Source organism: Lycium ferocissimum, chromosome 2 (assembly GCF_029784015.1).
Source record: "Lycium ferocissimum isolate CSIRO_LF1 chromosome 2, AGI_CSIRO_Lferr_CH_V1, whole genome shotgun sequence".
In the NCBI taxonomy this organism is placed as follows: domain Eukaryota; kingdom Viridiplantae; phylum Streptophyta; class Magnoliopsida; order Solanales; family Solanaceae; genus Lycium; species Lycium ferocissimum.
This window is the reverse complement of record NC_081343.1, coordinates 69,308,721-69,329,589: the sequence shown is the minus strand read 5'-3', so window position 1 is coordinate 69,329,589 and position 20,869 is coordinate 69,308,721. Positions and strand designations below refer to the sequence as shown.

The 20,869-nt window shown below is 34.1% G+C and overlaps 2 protein-coding genes and 1 long non-coding RNA gene across 6 annotated transcripts; 1 reads left to right on the top strand and 2 right to left on the bottom strand.

Annotated features, from left to right (window-relative positions):
- Positions 1-106: 106 nt before the first annotated feature.
- On the bottom strand, positions 107-1,620 carry LOC132048384 (uncharacterized). The gene is made up of 3 exons (XR_009412957.1): positions 1,334-1,620; positions 493-1,253; positions 107-392 (listed from the first exon to the last, which is right to left on the bottom strand). It is a non-coding gene; the product is annotated as an uncharacterized LOC132048384 (long non-coding RNA).
- A 4,154-nt stretch (positions 1,621-5,774) lies between these two features.
- On the top strand, positions 5,775-8,689 carry LOC132047151 (signal recognition particle 43 kDa protein, chloroplastic). 4 transcript variants are annotated; one of them, XM_059438061.1, is made up of 3 exons: positions 5,775-6,464; positions 6,798-7,330; positions 7,981-8,689. In XM_059438061.1, the coding sequence occupies exons 1-3, from the start codon at positions 5,888-5,890 to the stop codon at positions 8,026-8,028; spliced, it is 1,158 nt and encodes a 385-aa protein (XP_059294044.1). In that variant the 5' UTR covers positions 5,775-5,887; the 3' UTR covers positions 8,029-8,689. The 4 variants fall into 4 exon arrangements, with proteins under 4 accessions (XP_059294044.1, XP_059294043.1, XP_059294047.1 ...); XM_059438060.1 differs by lacking the exon at positions 7,981-8,689 and adding an exon at positions 7,717-7,901; XM_059438064.1 differs by lacking the exon at positions 7,981-8,689 and adding an exon at positions 7,443-7,520 and having other exon boundaries at positions 5,776-6,464.
- A 179-nt stretch (positions 8,690-8,868) lies between these two features.
- LOC132047150 (ABC transporter B family member 15-like) lies at positions 8,869-15,945 on the bottom strand. Its single transcript, XM_059438059.1, is given in 9 exon segments — positions 8,869-10,460; positions 10,547-11,057; positions 11,059-11,459; positions 12,758-12,981; positions 13,122-13,438; positions 14,392-14,849; positions 14,940-15,118; positions 15,375-15,429; positions 15,545-15,945. Coding segments are annotated over 9 exon segments (3,765 nt in total). The 5' UTR covers positions 15,776-15,945; the 3' UTR covers positions 8,869-9,071.
- Positions 15,946-20,869: the final 4,924 nt, after the last annotated feature.

Genomic DNA, 20,869 nt, shown 5'->3' with positions numbered 1-20,869 from the left:
TTGGCTATTCCCCCCCCCCCCCCCCCACACACACACATAATATAAATAAATAAAAGGATGAATGAAAATTTTCTTGATTTGCTAGAAGGGAATATGATATGATTAAATAAACCATTTAGCAATAACTGACGCTAATAATACAAAATCTCTATTCATAAAAAACGGGACAAGGAATTCCATAGCAACCAACCAATCTCCCTGAGAGTTCTTTAAGAATATAAAGTACAACTCATAATTAGCAAGATTTAATCATGGCAATAGCATTATAAGGAACTAAAGAGGATGGTTTACTGATCAAGATATTGCCTAAGCATGGAAATAGCTTAAGGATCTGGCAAGAATTTAGTGAACTCAGAAAGCAAATCTGGATGGTCATTGAGAAGTTTGGCAACCTACACATAAAATAAAAGAAATAATGATAAATTAAAAATATGAAGATCATATATATGTGTGTATGTGTGTGTGTATCCAAATTAAAATATATTTAATCACCTCATGGTAGACTTCATAGATGCTCCTGGGCTCCTTGTACGTCTTTATGATATCTAGGAAGGATTGGTAAGCATGATCATCGTTTTGGAAATGTTCCTGCACGAAGTGATAACCCCAACAATTAAATTACTACTTAGGGTTTATCTATCTATATCTATACTATTATAAATGCACGAGACTCCAATAGAAATGTGGATCAAATTTTTGTTCTTCATAAGTGCATTTCATGTTGGATAAAATCGCAATAATTACATATTGCTTAAAAAGTTCATAATTTCCTTTTATTCATTAATAAGCCAACAACATGCCCATTATTTAACCATTTTCAATTAATTAAAGAACCTCAGTATTCCCTTGCAGTTACGTTAGGGATCCGGTAAGCTTTTAATTAATAAGAACTTCACTATTTACTCGTATGATGACATAATAGCAGCAATGAATCTCTTTTTAAAGTATCCAAGTTTTTATTCCAATACTCTAAGTTCACATTCGAAAGGAGTAACATTTTGAAATACACATTTTCTTGTTTTTAGTCTTTATATTAACTTTATAAGACAGACGCTTATGAGATATACCTGCAATGCATTTAGATAGTAACTAGCAAAAGAAAAATAAAAAAGTGTAGAAGTTTATCATGAAATAAGAAGGCAAGAGAATAACCTTTACTTTCTTCAGAAAGCTGATAGCTTCTTTTGTTGGAGCCTCAGTTTTACACTTCTTCTCATTCCGTTCTTCCTTACTCTCATCTGCAAGAAGTACAACTGCAAAGTAGAAACCGATCATAATGGAATCACATATATATGTGACACAACAATTACCATAATGAAATTTCAGGACATACCAACTCGTTCATAACGATCTATAAAGTCATTGAAGCCCTCCATAAGATCAGGATATTGTCCAAGTATATTAGCAACCTGATATGAGTAGCATGCTTTCAAATCTATGATGCTTAAACAAAAACCACCGGACCGACTTGTATATCATTTCAAATACATTAGTACTACAAAATTCTGTAAAAATATGATTCAGTGAGGATATATTTAGCATAAATGGCTTTATCCCAGGCGCCATTACCATTTTGCAGCATCGACCAAAAGAATTGAAGCTCTATCCCAGCGGAACCCACACCAAGTAACTTTCTTTACTTAATTATTGAATTGAAGCTATATAATAAATGAACTAACTAAGCAACTATTGACAGAGATTGTTGTATTGTTCGTAGTTGTAAGAAGTTTTTTCTCACAATTGGATTGGCGTTCAGAGTACCCCTTGTATGGCCTATGCTTTGCATGAACATCAACCAAACCACAGATACCAAAGGTTGTAAACAAAGATTACTGTTTATAGGAGCAAAAAAGACATATTAGATGCATGATACACGTACCAAAGTTTGTAACTCCTTCCTTGTAATTTTTCCTTTGTTGTAAATATGAAGACATTTTAAGAATGACCGATAATCAGTTGGACTTCGTAGTCTTTCCTTTACCTTTTCACAAAAAGTGATATACATATCTGGAATGATCAAGCAAAACATATTAATAAGGTTATTAACCCTCATCAACACTATGCTAAAAATTAATGCATATATCAAGAGCTTTACTAAGAAATTCCGTAAACATTTAGCAACTTCTAGCAAAGAATAGTACTAATACTCGTCCTTTAGGTTTCATCGCATGAATGAAATCTAAAATTGAGCGCTTTTAATTTACCATGAATCAACACATACTAACTAATAAATGGCCTTCAAATTAGTGATAAACCATATAGGGCTAATGGTGGAAGATTCTAATGCAACACATCATATATAGGTATTCAGAAAATAATAATCATGGACTCACACTTTAGGGCATCTTTACCTTTATGAGGAACTCCAAATTCTTTAACCATCTGAACAGATTTTTCTTCATCGGTGTGATGCTGCATGTTATGGTCTATTTCTGCATGAGGACCAATAGTGCTACCCAGAGGGAAGCACTTTAGCGGAAACGGATTGACAGTAGCTGAATCTGGAAAGAATTTACTCAACTCATCTAGCAAATCTGAATGGCCATTGAGAAGTACAACAATCTACACATATAGAAAAATAGTAAGAAACAAAAACATGATGGTCGTCTACAATATCTACGTATCCAAACTAAAAATGTTTTATCACCTCATCATACACCTCTTTGATGTCCTTATTCTCCTTCCTAAACATGCCTAAAATGTTTATGAAGGATTTATACACACGGTCAGCATTTCTGAAACGTTTCTGCAAGAAGTGATAAGCCAGTATGTTCAGACTAAAGTTTTTTTTTTTCTGAAGAAAAAGAAGAAAAAAGTAGACCTTTGTTATTAAAATCATATAAGGTAACATAAATCTAACCTTTATTTTTTTCACTAAACTGACTGCTTGTTCAAACTCAATTGATTTCGTCAGAGGATCATCATCATTGAAGGTTATTTTATAGCCATTGGGCAAGAAAGTGTTGAATCCAAGGATCAAACTAGGATACCCTTTAAACAAGTCTTTCACTCTTGCTATGACACCACCAGCATCAATTCTGTGAGAAAATATGCATTTAAGTCTCACATAAATCACCAAATCAGTATAAACGTAATAAGGATGCCACTGGGAAAAGTAGCAAACCTTTGATTCTTAAAGTCTGTCATAACATCAAGAAACATGTGATACTTCTCCATTTGGTTTAAAAACGTGTCCTTAACTTCTTTTAAACAAGACCGTGCATCACTACTTGGAAGCTTTTGGGTACTATCACTAGCACCACCTCTATCTCTGCCAGCACTACGACTACGACTTCGGCTGCGGCTGCCACCTCCTCTGTCCAAACCACTTTTAGGAACTTGCGATTGACCATTACTGATTCATCCAAGAGGAAAAAAAGTCATATACATCATAACCACAGTCATAAGTAGCCACTCAGATAACATTGCTGCATAAAGAAGGGTGTAGTCTAACAATAGATGAACTGGATGAAATTATGGGAGATCAGAGCTTAAATTCCAATAAAGACCAGTAATTTCTTCACATGTTACTAAATTTTGGTAACTAGAGTTACAACATTAGTAATGCTATTACATTTATACATATATACATACATAGAAGTAGGGGTTAGGTGGATGAGTGTGATTAGCTACATTCTCATCCATCTTAAACCAATGCTTAGTTTGAGCTAAAAGTGAAAATTTTGACTAGTGCATTCAAAATTGGTAAAATTGTTTAAAATCACTGATTTATTACTTAGAATTACCAAGAATTCAACAAATAAAAACAACTCATGTACATAAAAATCACATATTTATTACTTAGAGTTATCAAGAATTCAACAAATCAAAACAACTCATGTACATAAAAATCGTTGATTTATTACTTAGAATTATCAATAATTCGACAAATAAAAATAACTCATGTACATAAAAAATCACTGATTTATTACTTAGATTTACCAAGAATCCGACAAATCAAAATAACTCATGTACACAAAAATCACTTATCTGTTACTTAGAATTACCAAGAATTTAACAAATCAAAACAACTCATGTGCATAAAAATCACTGATCTATTACTTAGAATTACCGAGAATTCAACAAATCAAAACAACTGATGTACATAAAAATTTGATTTATTACTTATAGAAATACCAAGAATTTCAACGAATCAAAACAACTCAAGTACATAAAAATCATTGATTTAATACTTAGAATTATCAAGAACTGAACAAATCAAAACAACTCATGTATATGAGAATCATTGATTTATTACTTATTACCAAAAGCTAAACAAATCTAAACAACTCATGTACATAAAAATCACTGATTTATTACTTAGAATTATCAAGAATTCAACCAATAAAAACAACTCATGTACATAAAAGTTACTGATTCGTTACTTAGAATTACCAAGAATTTAACAAATCAAAACAACTCATGTACATAAAATTCAGTGATTTATTACTTAAAAGTACCAAAAATTCAACAAATCAAAACAATTCATGTACATAAAATCACCAGGAAAAGAACTTACAATTCTCTTTTAGAGGAACTAATTTGTCGCTTAAATTGAGTTGTACCATATGCATCGGTTCTCAATCCCCTCATGCTACAAAAATATTACAACAAGAACAAGTTTCTTACTAATAAATTAGAAGAGAAATTAATCAATATTTGGATCAAATCTCTATTCATACCTTTTTCTCCCTTCTACTCTCTCTCTCTCTCTCTCTCTCTCTCTCTCTTTCTCTCTCTCTCTCTCTCTCTCTCTAACGTTGGAGAAGTATTAAAAAAAATGAAGAGTAAATATATCAAGTAACATGCCTACTCATATTGTTGGATGATCGTAATCTCATTTCTATTCATGTAATTACTCTGATAACATCTCCATTTCATTTTAATTGATCTTTGCGAACTTGACACTCCAATTGAGAAACTATTTATTTATTTTACTAAATTATCCTTATTAATTATGCTTGGCAAATCTAAGTTTGACTATTATTTCTTTATGTAATTATTTGATAGTTAAGGTAATATTGGAAGAAGACCGTAAGCCTCTTTTGATTTGCTAATATGGACAAGTAAAATGAAAAATCTAAATTTAGTATAAGGGTCAAGTAAAATGAAGCGAATGGAGTAATTCCTAGTATATTATTAATAAGAGGGAGACAATTAGGTCAAATTGGGAGTATTTTAGTCTTTTGATAATATTTTACGCTACTAATTTTTGTACTTTATTTCTCGGAAGTACAAAATGACTAGAGGTTGAAAAAAATTAGTTAGAGGTGGCAAATACAATCGTTTTTTTAGTCATATGTCAAAGTTTAAACATGCAAGATTATGACTCATGCATTGACTTGATTTAATATGTTGAATTTGAAATTATTTATGAAGTCAATATAGTATAATCCGGAGGCTGAAGATACAATCCAACTGCTAAAGGAAGAAGATGAAGACCAAATTTCCAGAATATAGTAGCTCAAGCTGCAGGTTAATTTTTTTAAAATGGGTAAATATTTATTTGGAAAAGAAATGACATGTAGGCACCACTTAGAAAAATTTAGATGGGCATATGAGACTTAACAAAAGAGGTGTAAATATGATCTCAAAGATGGATGGCAAGCACAAACATATCAAAAAAATATAACAAAAGGTAAATATGATTTATTTTTGACAGAACAGGTGCAAATCTGACCCTTTCCGTATAATAAATTCTCATAGTCAAGTTGCTTACAGGAAATTTTTAACGACCGCTTAGTAAGACAGAGACAAGTAAAATGGACTGGCAGTAAAAGATAGAGAGTAATATCTTATCCGTAAAGCATCCCCCTCATAGGATCAAGAAGATGTTCATGTCCATTCAAAAGAAGAAGCGCCAACAGACCTCCTTTCAACTTGTCCAATGGATGCTCTGTTCGTCAATTCCTCTCTTTCCCGCCTCAAATTACTCAAATGCCCCCTTCAATTCCCTACCTTCTCTCCCTTAGCCCATCAACCTTTTCTCCAACTCAAAAAACTGAACAAATTCCCACTTGTATTTGCTACACTTCAGAACCAGCAACAACAACAAGAAAGAGAAGAAGAAGAAGAAGAAGAAGAATTGGTGTTTCAAGATTATGATAAGGATGAAACGTACGGTGAAGTTAACAAGATCATTGGGAGTCGAGCAATTGAAGGAGGGAAAGGAATGGAGTATTTGATAGAGTGGAAAGACGAACATGCCCCTACTTGGGTTCCTTCTGATTTCATTGCTAAAGATGTTGTAGCTGAATACGAAACACCTTGGTGGAATGTGGCGAAAAAGCCGGATGAGTCTGCTCTTAAGAAGCTTCTAGAAGCTGATGATGGCAGAGATGTAAATGCTGTTGATGAGGATGGACGTACGGCTTTGCTCTTTGTTTCAGGTCTCGGGTCGGAGCCCTGTGTAAAGCTGCTAGTTGAAGCTGGTGCTGACGTCAATTACCGCGATAGAAATGGCGGTAATTGATCAACCTAAATATTATGCTTCTTTTAGTACAGTTACTTTCGTCCCAAAATAAGTGTTGCTTCAGCAAAAAGTTTTGTCAATAAGTGTCGCTTTAAGAACTATTTTTTCTTAATAGTGCTCAATTCTCAAGAAACATACTAATAAATAGGGTAACTCAGTAAACTATACCTTATATTTATTGTTTTTCTTAATGGGTGTGAAATGACCTAAAGCAGCACTTATTTTGGGATAGAGGGAGTAGTTTTCTTTGTGTCTGATTTATTGTCGTTCAAGGTTTTGCAAATGTTAACTTCCGCATGACGCCTTGTTATTTCTATCCCTACAGGTTTAACGGCTCTGCATATGGCAGCCGGGTATGTGAAGCCTGGGGTTGCCAAGCTGTTAATTGAGCTTGGCGCAGATCCTGAGGTGGAGGATTACAGAGGGCAGACACCGTTGAGCTTGGCGAGGATGATATTGAATCAAACACCTAAAGGAAATCCAATGCAATTCGCGAGGAGGTTAGGGTTAGAAAATGTGATTAGGGTATTGGAGGATGCAATTTTCGAGTATGCTCAAGTGGAAGAGATATTGGAAAAGAGAGGGAAAGGTGAAAATGTAGAGTATTTAGTGAAATGGAAGGATGGAGAGGATAATGAATGGGTGAAAGCATGGCTGATAAATGAGGATTTGGTAAACGATTTTGAGGCTGGATTGGAATATGCAGTGGCGGAGTGTATTTTGGAGAAGAGAGACGGTGAGGATGGGAAAGGCGAATACTTGGTTAAATGGACTGATATTGAGGAAGCTACATGGGAGCCTCAAGAAAATGTTGACCCCCTTCTGATAGAAGATTTTGAAAAGGGTCAACAGAAAGTAGTAAGTTGAACTCATGATTTATCTGTTGGGTTGTACTTTTTTTCCTTTTTGTGGTAATATAATGATCTTTTGGTTTATGACCTATAGTTATGGTAAATTATCTCTTTCCCAGGTTGTCTGACAGGTTGAGGTGTTTGATGGATTATTTAATTATCAAAAAAGAAAAATGCTGTTTGTTGGATTAGGTTAACAGATGAGATAACCAATCACCTATTTTAGCTTAGTAGGGTTTAGATAACTCTCTCAAGCAGCTGCTTGGTGCTTGAAGTAGCCTGTAATCTGTTTCTTTGAGTAATTCACATTTGTTTGTTATCTGTTTAAGTTTCTCTGCTGTTGATTATAGTAATGAAAATAATTTCACAGTAAAAGGAGTCCATTTTGGACAGCTGAATTACCTAAATTTGGAGTCAGGCGGTTGTGTGAATTTTGTTATTGCTTTTGTGGTAACAGGTAACTAAGCATTCTAATTCTGGTATCCTGATTCTGGGAAATTGTAGATCACCACTTTAGCATATCTAAATTCTTAAATTATGCTAAATCTACTTTCCAATCAAAATATCATGTTCAATTGGTGATTGTCCGATGTCCTCTGCAGTAGTATCATGGTTTTAACTCTTGAATTTCGTGGCTATTGTCTTTGTTAATGAAAGGAACATCTTCTGGAGGGTCATGAAAATTTAGGAGAGAGAATTAAGTGAAAAAGTGATGGTAGTTGTGAGTCATTTATTCAAATGTGCACTAAGGTCTCATCCTTGTGAAGCTGTATTGGTGTTAAACTTCCAAGTACTGTCTGAAGATGAGGTTTTAGCAGTGTTATTTTGTTGACTTGGAATTTGAAGTGTGGCTGAAAGCTTAAGTTTACCAATCTAACATTGGTTCCTACAGCATGTATAGGATTTTAGTAGGTGTGCTGCATAAAAAGGTAGTTTGTACAATTTTGAACTTTGTGGTCTTTCTCTTTCATTAGTTGACAAGCAGCTTACTGAAAGCCTGTCATTATGAACTAGCAGTGCTGCTGTAAGTGGTATCTCTTTGGATCATGATCTGAAGGGAAAAAAACCAACAAGGGCTATGTGTTTTAGTCCATAATTTGAAAGACTGTATTTTTTTTAATCCTGAAACTGTTGAAGTAAAAGCAATTTCAGGTAGTATGGACTATGTGTTTTCTGTAGTTTCCTATCGACATCAAATCAATGGGAGACTTTGAAATTGTGAAAATCGTGATTTCTGATCTCAGGATTAGCTCATAATAATATGCTCTCCTATTCGATAACTCTGTTTGCTGCTTCTTTTCTACATTTCCTATTCATGTTTTAATGTAATCTGTTTCAATAATGACAATTACTCTTGCTTGATTGATGTCTTGCTATGCCAGATTTTAGTCTCTTTTAGGGTCTTTTAGTATTAAGGTTACAACGTGTTACCTTTAAATTGAATGTACAGTTTATCTCCATGAAGCTCTTACTCTTTAGAACAAGAAGATAAAAAAATTTAAGAATGAAAGAGAATAAGATCTAGTGCTACAGTGGAAGGTGGAATGATTGGAAGTAACCAGCAGTAAAGTTAAATGTATTGCTAAATATAAAAATATCTATACATTTAAAGCGAGACAGGCTTCCAAGCAGCCAAGCAAATCTCCCAAAGAGTTCTTTGGGGAAGAAAAAGGAAAACAAGAAACAAGAAAGAGGTTGTGGAGTTTCAAGATTATTTGGGAATATCAACCCATTTCATTTGATGATGATTAACTAATGAAGGTGTTGCTAGAGTTTGGCCTTCTTTGAAGGTTAACGAGAGAGTGGTAAACTCCACTCGGCCCTTTAGCTAGCAAGGAAGAGTGAGTCCCTTTCTCCACAATCTTGCCTTTGTCCAATACAGCAATTGTGTCACAATTCTGTATAGTACTTAGCCTGTGTGCCACCACAACACTTGTTCGCCCAACCATCACTCGCTCAAGTGCATCTTGTACTACTTTCTCGGATTGACTGTCCAATGCACTTGTTGCTTCGTCCAATAATAGCACCCCCGGATTTTTCAATATTGCACGTGCTATCGCAATTCGCTGTTTTTGTCCTCCTGACAACTGGAGTCCCCTGTCCCCGCACCAAGTTTCATATCCGTCTTTTAATGCTGAGATGAAATCGTGTGCGTTTGCTGCCTTTGCAGCCTCAATTATTTCTGATTCGTCCACTTCTTCTGATGCTCCATAGGCTATGTTTTGCCTTATGGTTCCTGCAAATAGTGTTGGTTCTTGGCTTACAAGTGCAATGTGTTTCCTCAATGATCTCAAGTGGTATGATCTTATGTCACGGCCGTCTATTTTCACTACACCACTTGAGGGATCATAGAATCTTTCAATAAGACCAACTATGGTGGATTTTCCTGATCCACTTTGTCCTACCAATGCTGTTGATTTTCCTGCTTCAATTTTTATTGAAAACCCCTTGAAGATTATCACGTTGGGCCTAGCAGGGTATGAGAAATCCACATCGCACAGCTCGACGTTGCCCGTTATTTTCTTGGGCTTGTAACCATCTGATTCCTCTGGCTCGATTAATGAATATCGATCCAGCACTGCAAAGACTGACCCAACAGCATCTGCACCCTTTGCTAGATCATTAGTCATGGTTCCAGCATCCGCAATGACACGCCCAGTGCTAACTAAAATCATGAAAGTCTGGAAGAGTGCCTTTGCTCCAATGTAACCTTCTGCCATGAGTTTGCCACCATACCAGAAATCAAGAGCCCAGGTACATGTCATGAGACTGTTGGAAGTGCCAAGCCCAATTCCAGCATACCACGACTGGCGTATACTTTCTCTTTGTGGGCCTTCTTGGGCTTTCTTGAGCATTTGGAGAATTCGGCCCTGGGAGGAGAAGGCCGTTACTGTTCTGAGATTGGAAACTGCTTCAGCTGCCAACTTGCTGCTTTCTTCTTGGGCCTTGATGGACTTTTTAGACATGCTCTTCAATAGCACTCTCTTGCAATAGTAGCACACTATGATGAGAGGCTGGACCGCGATCATGACCCATGCAAGTCTCCATGCGATAACTAGGCCCATGGTGCAAGCTATAGTCACCGCTGAGATTGTTTGAATGAGTAATGCCATCCTATCCCCAACCAAAGACCTCACCTGTACGGTTGTAAAACCAGCAATATTGTGTAAATTTTTTTTAGACTATCCACGTATGAAAAGTTAAACTCTAATAGTGGACATACCACATTGGCATCCTTGGCAAGTCTAGAGCAAACAGCACCGGTGGAATTCTCGTCCTTGTCGTACCACCCAATTTCAAAAGTAAGCATCTTGGATAACATCCTCTCCCGGACCCTTTTAGTCAATTGCTCTCCCATGGCTGCAAAATTATAATGCTGAAGTACATTGACAAAAAGGGAAAAGAATGCCAGCCCCAGGAAACACAGAGAATATATCTTAGTCTTCTCCTTAATTTCATCATGACTTGGCAAGAAATAGACAGATATCATTGACCCCATTGCAAAAGCATACAGTGGTTGAACTCCACCAAATAATATTGCTCCTATGCATCCCAACGTTGCCTCCTTCCATTCTGGCAAATTCATTGCCAATAGCCTTTTAAATGAAGGCACTGGAAATACTTGTTCTGTAGTACTGGAAATTGTTGCATTTTCCACTCTACGGCTTTGCGCAGCCGAGTTAGCTGAACTCGACCTGCTCATAATCGAAAGCCTTCGGCTGCTTGTATTTTTATGCATGGTCAGAGACAAATCCAGAATTTAAATTTTTATTTGTAGGTACAATGGGTATTTCATCACTGGGTTTTTCAGTTTGTTGAAGACGGACTAAGGAAGTGTATAGTCCGTCTTCATTTTCAATTAGCTCATCGTGTGAGCCGATTTCTTTGACTTGGCCATTTTGGACTACGGCAATAAGGTCAGCATTACGAATAGTGGAAAGGCGATGGGCGATGACGATTGTAGTGCGGCCAACAGCGGCCTTGTCTAGAGCTTCCTGCACCACTCGTTCTGATTCAGAATCGAGTGCACTGGTTGCCTCGTCTAGGAGGAGTATTCTAGGTGACTTGATTGTGGCTCTTGCTATAGCTATCCTCTGCTTCTGTCCCCCCGACATTTGTACACCTCTCTCTCCCACCTGTATGCAGAAAGTCAGATCTAAGATTTAATCTTCATGAGTTCAAAGTTTGTAAGTGTTTGTTTTGATGGTAGTAAGGATAAACTTAGTTGAGTAAAATACCCTTTTTTTTTCTTTTTCTTTTTTTCTTTTTGCATTTTGTTGAGTTTAGAGAGATAGCGTTTGTCTGTATCATGAATAAATAACGAAACACTCAACTAAGAATATTATTATGAAATGATATTAATAATTTTGTGATGTCCCAAATAGGAGGGATGGAATATAAATGTTGCAACATATTGAGCAATTTTTAATTGGTTGAGAAAAAAGTTCTTAACTAAATAAATGAGAAGGAGAAAGAGAGACAATGTTTGCAGCACCATTAGAAAAACAGAATTCTGGATTAGGTTTATTTAGTCAAACCGCTTCATTACATATTCTACGGCAGAACCAACTTGTATGACAACATGGAAATACAACGATATTTAAGAGAGTATACAACGATATTTAAGAGAGTATTTTGACCTTTCAGAAACAGAAACATTATAAAGCATTAGTCAAGTGCCTCTAAAAATTCTTTGAACAGAAAAGAATCAATCATTACTCAAATCGTGGGAGCAAAAACTATTCATTAATAGCAACTTGTCAGCTTGAGACAATAAGTGGAAATCAGCGTGACAACATTTTTAGCAAGACAAGAATACTATTGCGTCGTGTTAGTGTGTCAAGTAGTAATTGAAAGTAACAACTAGTTTTAGTTTAATTTCTCGAGATAATGTTAAAGTCTCTAGAGGGAGCAAATGTGCAAGTTGAATCAAATTTGGATGGATAAAAACAATTCATGACCCAAGTAAATTGTGCAAGTTGAATCAAATTTGGATGGATCAAAACAATTCATGACCCAAGTCGCTCAAAATTTACTTGGGTGGAATGAGTTGGATCAATATGGAATAATCATAACTTGACTCACGCACCATGATCCAACCTTGAAAGCTAACATATTTTTTCTTAAATTATACTAGCTTAACTTCTTTCAAAGTTACATATATATATATTTTTTTCAAATTTAAATAGTTCTCCATCTTCAAATTTAGGTTCGAGTTGCAATTTGAGTAACACTATTTTGACCAGTTGTGACACAATAGTCTGATGGATCCTTTCATTTCCAATCTATTCGCTATCCAGTCAAGTCAACAAACGAGTTGTTAGCCTAACCAATTCAAATTTGGACGGGGTATAAAAAATCTATTGATTTTGTCACCACTTTTTATAAGGGATAAGCTAAAGTTATGAGATTAAAAGTACAGAAGGGAACACACCTGGGTATCATAACCCTGAGGCAACTGACTAATGAAATTATGAGCATTAGAAGCTTTGGCAGCCTCAATGACTTGTTCGTCAGATGCATCCTCCTTCCCAAAAAGTATATTTTCTTTAATTGTAGTCGCAAAAAGTGCAGGCTCTTGACTCACTAGACCCATTTGAGACCTTAGCCACTTAAGCTGCAACTTATCAATAGCGACTCCATCAACAAGAATCTCTCCTGCAAGCATGGACGAATTCAGAATTTAATTTTTAAGATTTTTGTCATTAAATTCACTATATTTTCAAAATTATGAGTGCAGACCTATTATTTATACGTTTTTAGTTAAGTTTTTGCGTATAAATTTATACTGTCCCTACCTGCAAGCGGGTCATAAAATCTCTGCAGCAATGCTATTACTGTCGACTTGCCCGACCCACTTCCTCCCACTAACGCCACTGTTTTACCCGTTGGCACTTTTAAGTTAAAATCTTTCAAAATTATGCTTTCAGGCCTCGACGGGTATGCGAATTCAACGTGTTTGAATTCCACTTCCCCCGTTATGTTACCCAGTGTTTGGCCCTCCATATTGTCAGAGTCTATTTTTGGTACCCGTTTAATCACTTCCATTACGCGTTCACCAGCTGCACTTGCTTCGGAAAAATACTTCACGTTGGACAAACCAGAACCCAGTGATCTGTTCCCAAAAAAAAAAAAAAGAGGAAGGAAATCATGTATTATAAATTACTCAACAATCTGCTAAATAATTATGACACAACAGGACCACAAACTACGGAGCAGATAAATAATTTTTAAGGATTTTGGTGGTATTGCAGTACGTAGAGTATTTGTCAAGCTTGTCTTATTTGGAAATAAATGAACAGTCCAAAAAATTAAACCATCACACATTTCCAAGCTTTATCAAACTTGTCTTATTTCGGAAGTTAGAAAAATAACTTCCGAAAATTTAATGTGTTTGTTATATGACCGTATATTTTTTTGAAAAATATGTTCCAAAAATAATTAGATTTTGCAAAATATACTATAAAAAAAATATTTTTCAATGTATGGTTGGAGAAGGAAAAATGAAAAATATTGGGATTGCAAATATTTATTACTAATAGATAATCCCACCTTCTACATCTATGCAAATAATTCCATAATCTTGGTATAAATTTTAGTGATTTAGCTAATATTCATTACCAAATACTGGACAAATTTAATCCCAAAATTTATAATTTGAATCCCTAATCTCAATAACTAAACGACCCCTCAAAAAACAGCTAAAGAATATAAACCAACACAACTACAAACTATGGAGCACATAAGTAATAAAAACTATGGAGCACATAAAGAATATAAACCAACACAACTACAAACTATGGAGCACATAAATAATATTAAGAATTTGGTATTATTGTAGTAGTATTCAAACTTGTCTTATTTGCAAAATAAATGCACAGTCAATAATATAATGTACAACCACGGCGCATTTCCGAGGTTTGAAAAATAACGTCCGGGAAAACTTATGTGTTTGTTATAGACGAAATATTTTTTGAAAAATATGCTTTAAAATAACATTTTATTGAAAAATAATTTTTGAAGTGAAAATATTTTATAAAGAATGTGAGAAAAGATGGAGATGATTACAGTCCGCCAATAGCAATTGCAGCGCCGACGGCAAAAACGGTGCCACCACTTGCTCCATTGTACATGACCATTCTGCTACCATAATAAGACATGAAGGACCAAATTGCAAAAACTATGCCATTACTTCCAATAGTTAATCCTTTTGCTAAACCTTGCTTTAATCCCAAATCTACAGTTCCTTGAAGAGCAGTAGAGTATTCTTCTATAGTTTTGCTTTCTCCCACAAAAGAATATACTGTTCTTACAGAAGAAATTGCTTGCTCCACAATAGTTCCAGCTTTGCCATATTCGTCCCTTATTTTTCTGGCTATGTCCATAAGAGCCCTCCCATACATAAGACCCGGAATCACTAGGAGAATAATAGAAGGAAATCCCACTATTGCCAGCCTCCATATCATCAAGAATCCTACCACGTAGGACCCAATAAATGTTGCTACGTTCATCAAGAAAACTGGAACCTGTATTAATTTCCAAATTGTAAACATTATTAATTAATGTTTGAATGATTTTACTAAACTTAGAATAATGGAAGAAGAAATTAAGGTAACCTTTTCACTAATGCAGTCTTGAATTACAAGACTGTCACTGGAGACACTAGCAATGACATCGGCCGTGCTTGCCACGTGTAGATCAAAGTATCCTACATCCTGTCTTAGAACTGCTTTTAAGTATCTTATTCGTAGCCTTGACGCTTGCCTCTCTGCTGTTCTTGTCCAACAAAATCCCTCTAAAAAGTATCACAAAACATATTATAAGCAAAAGAAATCGTTACTTAACAACTCAACCAACCCATCATATGAAGGATTCAGGATTTTAATTTGATGATATCAACTTTTAAAATATGTTTGAATTTAATTTATTTGAATGTATATTCTGTGTCAAAAATATTGAGTTCAGTTGAAAATATTGCGCACAAATAAGCATCTGCCTGTGAAGTAAAGAGCAGATGAATCGTCGAAATACTGAAAAGAGATTAAACAAACCTAAGAAACACGCGACCCATTGTCCACAGGCAAGGTAAACCAGAACCAAAGCATTCTGCAATCAAATAAACCAAACTCCGTTAATTATTTATATACATACGTAAAAGTACCAATCCATATATATAGCTTCTTTATATGATCAAAAGTTGTGAATGCGCATTTATTATTACCTCATTGATATGGTGAGTGAAATTATCGGTGTTAGAAGTATCAGAACCACCAAGATTATTCATGAGTTTGCTCATGACTAAGAGCATCACCGGCAAGGAAACACCGTCACTAACCGCCCCCAAAGATCCTAATGTCATCAACAAAATATCGGCTTTATCGGCATGCATGAAAATTGACCGAAAAGAACCGTAGCTTTTCTTTTGTATCATCGTTTTACTCTTCGTAGTCATGATATCTGACAACTTTTCCTCAAGTATTTTCTGAACTACCCTTTTGTTGCTATGCTATTAAACACTGAACAAATATAGAGACAGTTCATAACTCAATAAACCACAACTCATATATGTGAGTTATTTATAGAGGGAGAGAGACCTAATAGTCATGGGGAATGAAAGGCCTTAGCACGATTGGTGGTACTATTTCATGACTATAAATAGTTCGAATTGAATAAAGAAATAGTAAAAACTCTGTTAAAAAAATACTAGTACTACGATATATTTAAACAGTTAAATTCAATGTACATTTAACATGTGTCTGGAGAGTGTATTGCGGTTGACTTTTCAGTTTTTTCCTAGTTTCGTCATTAATGACGATCATAGCAAGAATGATTTAGTTTCAGCGTCACTAATGAGCTCCTTTACTCTTGTAGTTTATAGGAGACGAGTAGTTCATCTTATAAAGAAAATAACTTGTGTTAGACAAATTAAATTTGTTAAAATATCCCTTTGACAACCTTATGTCCAAATTTATGATACCTTATGATGCTTTGACAACCAAGCTGAGAAATATATATATATATATTCAGACAGAGGCACACAGGCAAAAACAAATACAAATGTATCATATGGCTGTTAACAAAAAGTCTACCATCGTTTATTTCTACTTTTCTTTTGTCTCCTTAATTCCTATTTTAATCTGAGTAGGAGAACACTATTAGTATATAAGCTGACTATGTAATGTAAAAATATTATAGTTAAATAGATAAGATGCGTAAATCAAAGTAAATTGACACATAGCCGTGGGATAATCTGTAACATGACAAAAAAGGACATATACTTGAGATTCTGCAATGGTGCCCCCAGAATTCTAAGATTCGCTGCCGGAAAATGTGGAGAAATTTCATGGTGATCATTCATCTTTTTTTTTTTTTTTTTTTTTAGGGTAATCGATCATTCATCTTTATGTCATTAAGCAAACGTTTATTAAGCTTTTCTTGTCACATAAATTCAATTCTACTTTTCTTCGGTTATCACAAAATATAATTGTAGTTGAATTTTATAATGTTGTCATATGAAATGTGATAGATTGCCACGTCACATATATTTCAGGTGTGGGTTTTACAAAGTTGAGCCAAATTTATTTTTAATAATGGAAGCAAAATAAGGTGATTATTATATGACAAAAAGAAAATAGAGATTTTTGTATGATGAAAATAAATCTGAATGACCACAAATTTTTCTGGAAAATAGACACACTTAGGCCCATGTACATTACCTCATTAGGATTAGTAAGGTAAGGTCTAGCCCCCCTTGCTTGTACTCTTCTCTTTGAGGTTTGCTTTTATTAATTAATAAAAATTAGCTCCAAAAAAAAAAAAAAAAAAAAAAAAAGGGCCCATGTACATATCGTTTGCGTGAGATACCAATATCTTCCTAACCGTGGCAAAGGGGTCCAAACTTTTTTGTGCTGCAGCAAGAGTCCTTTATACTTTCCCTTCTTTTTTTTTTCTTTTCTTTTTTTTTGCTTTTTCTTTTTGTGTGTGTGTGTGTGTGTGTGTGTAAACTTGGAGCAGACTGCAATGACTCTTGAAGAGCAAGAAGGCAAATTAAGGTAACTCTTCAATTAAAAACTCGAAGTTTTCTCTTTCAACACAGTCTTGTTAGTTTGAAATTGATAGTTTGACACGTATTACTACATTTTACGAGGCATATCCCATCAAAATAGTATCACAGAGATCTAAGCTACAGATTAAGCTCCCAAGTACTTCAGTTTAAATATCTTCTTCACGTGCCTTCAGATTAAATATGCATGGGTTTCCATAGGAGATGCATTCATTTTGTATCACCAGTCACAAATAGACTGATGGACGCCAAAGGAAAAGAAAAAGAAGAGACAACAAATTAAAAGTGAAAAAAAAAGAAAAGATTCTGCATCCAATGAATTATAAATGCTTTTTGACTCAATAATTTATAATCTTTAGTCATAGATTTTCAATCATTGAAGTGCGTGCACTACTTAGTGATGAGAAAGTTCTAAAAAGTTTACTACCTAATTAAGCAAGCAAAGACTAGTTACGTTCCGCTTCTTCTAAGAAACCAGTGACTCTGTAATACCCTCAGCCACAGTCCACAGGAAACATACTAAAACAAACTTTGGCACTTAGGGATTTCAAAACATATTAGTAATAAACTTCATAAAGATATGATGCTCCCACTGGTCAGGATACCCACTAAAATTGAAGAAAATACAAATTCCGGGAAAGGGAAAAAAAAACACGGTAAAAGATTTCTCGCAAAAAGAGAAGGAAAAAATAATTAAAAAGAAAAGAAATTAGGAAAAAAAAATGCGATTCCACTAGCCAATTGCATGTTGCTTCTTCTATCTTTGCAATCCTGTATGGTTCCACCTCCAATATCAATTAGTAATATTGATTTAAATAATGTAGCTCTAGTAATAAAATTCGATAAACAGCAAAATTAAAATGTTTTAGAAGAAAAAGATATTCTATACCAATCCCTTGTGTCTTCCACGATGTTGAGACACGAAAAACGCCACAATGTGAAGAATATATCTTTACTGAAAATAGTCCATTAAAAATGAAAATGTGCTTGTTAGTGAGTAAAACTAATTCGAATTTTTTTAAAAAGAAGAGATTCCATATTACCCTTGAACAATATGTCGTTGACATGAGGATCCAATTACTTTCCTCTCTAGTTACCAATTTAAATTTGAATAAATAGTCTTTTGATCATATTATTGACACAACAATGACTAGTTATTGCACGCTCGTTTTGTAGGAATAAGTTTTATAAGAATATTCTTCTCATTAGCAGCCAACACTAACATATCACTTATATCCACTGTCCCTGCTGCTGCTAGGGAGTGTCAAATGAGAGCGGGGCTGGGCTGAATTTGGGAGGTCAAAACAGCTTAGTTAATAAACGGCAGGTCAATGAGCCAACTAAAAATTACTTGGGTTAAAATGGGTAACAAAGCTCATAACTTAATCCACTCAATTTTTACTAATTTTTTTTTATTTATTTATAATTTGTTTAAATCTAAATATTAAATTAAAAAATTATTATTTTGACTATATATGACATATCAAACAAAAATTGTATTTCTAAAAATATTTTGACAAACTTAATTTCTAATGGGTTTAGTTTAGACGACACATCAGCTCAAGTTTTAGATAAGTTGAATTGAATGAGTCAAATGAGTTGTGTTTATTTTATGGACGGGCCAATGACCTGCCCAAACTTAAACGCGAGACCATATTTTTATAGATTATTTTTGTCACCCCTAACATTCACAACCCCCTCTTTAAGCCCTAGCTCACCCTCAATTTTTCTCTCTCTCTAAACTTTCTCTCTGCAACTGATAATATAATTGCTTTTTTAAATAAAAATATCATGCTCTGTCGCTGCTTATCAGTCCAAAGCATGATGAAAGTGGAGAAATTTGCAGAGGTATGGAAATTGTTCTCATTCTCAAAGATAAGTGAAAAAGGAAACTGCTAGAGGTCAATGTTAGCAGCTACACGTTCTCCTAACGGAGTATGGGGTGCACGTGTTTGTACCCCAGGGAAATTTTTTTGGTGCTACGTGTATTAGAGAGTTTTATTTATGTGTCTTAACTTAGCATGAGGTTGAGATAGGTTCATCTTTTAGAATGAGAGAACTCAATGAGTCAGATGACGTCCTTCCTTACGTTATACTTGCACCAATAAAATAAAGAACTTAACTTTTATATATATATATAGGGATAAGGCACTGTTACCCCCCTGTACTATACCCAAAATTGCTACGACACACCTTACCTTTTCTTGAGCCCTATTACCCCCTAAACTTATTTAAAATGGAATAATTAAACGCTGATGTGGCAGGAGAGTGTGTTTCACTCTCTTTGAGAGAGTGAGAAACATAAAAAAAGGGGAAAACTTAATTTTTTTTCCTTAAAAATGCATTTTCTTAAAATTTGAAAATAAATCTAGTCTTCCACATTTAGTTTTAAAAAACGGGTTTTCCACATGATAAGAAAATAATTAATTTTTTCAAAATTTTATAAAAATTCAGTTTTTTTCACATTTTGGCAAGAAAAACACTTTTCCGGATTTTATTTGAAAAATAAAAGTGTACTAAGAAAATGAAATCATGAAAATCAAGATTTTTAAAGACATTTTAAAAAAATAATCAAGTTTTCCATAATTTTAACAAATCCATTTTTCCATATTTAAAAAAAAAAAAATCATTTTTCAGTTTTTTTTTCTTTTTCAAAAACGGGTTTTAAAAAAAAAATCAATTTTTTTTTTAAAAAAAAGGGTTTTAAAAATCATTTTTTTAAAACAAAATTCAATTTTTTAATCCATGTTTTTAGTTTTTTTTTTTTAAATGGGTTTAAAAAAATCAAATTTTCAAATTAAAAAAAACGGGTTTTAAAACTCTTTTTTTTTTTAATGAAAATTTAATTTTTATTTTTATTTTAAAAAAAATTAACACGTAAGCTGAAAAAAAAAAAAAAAAATACACATGTGGCAAGGAGAGTGTATGTCACTTTCCCATATGAGAGTGGGCATCAGCGTTTAGGGGGTAATTATTCCGTTTTAAATAAGTTTAGGGGGGTAATAGGACCCTAGGAAAGGTAAGGTGTGTCGTGTGAAGAATTTTGGGTATAGTACAGGGGGGTAACAGTGCCTTATCCCATATATATATATACTAGATGGCTTATGCCCGTGCTGCGCACGGACCCAACATTTTGGATTATAGTGTATCTATGTGTATATAATCGTATTTGAATAGTGATAATATATATATATATATATATATATATATTATATTGATAATAAACTATATAAGTTTGTATTGTTTTTATGGATATATATATATACTATGTTCAAAACGTGATTAAACATTGTAGTTTGTGCTCCATGTCTAAAACTTTATTATATTCGTGTTTGCTATGAAAACAAAGTCCGCAAAAATTTATTAATACTTTTTAAAAGAGAAGACTTGTTTAAAAAGAAACTATTTTCCTCTCTTTGAGATAAAACAATAACAATATTTAAGCATCAGTTGATACTTTCAATTTTAATTCGATTAATTTAA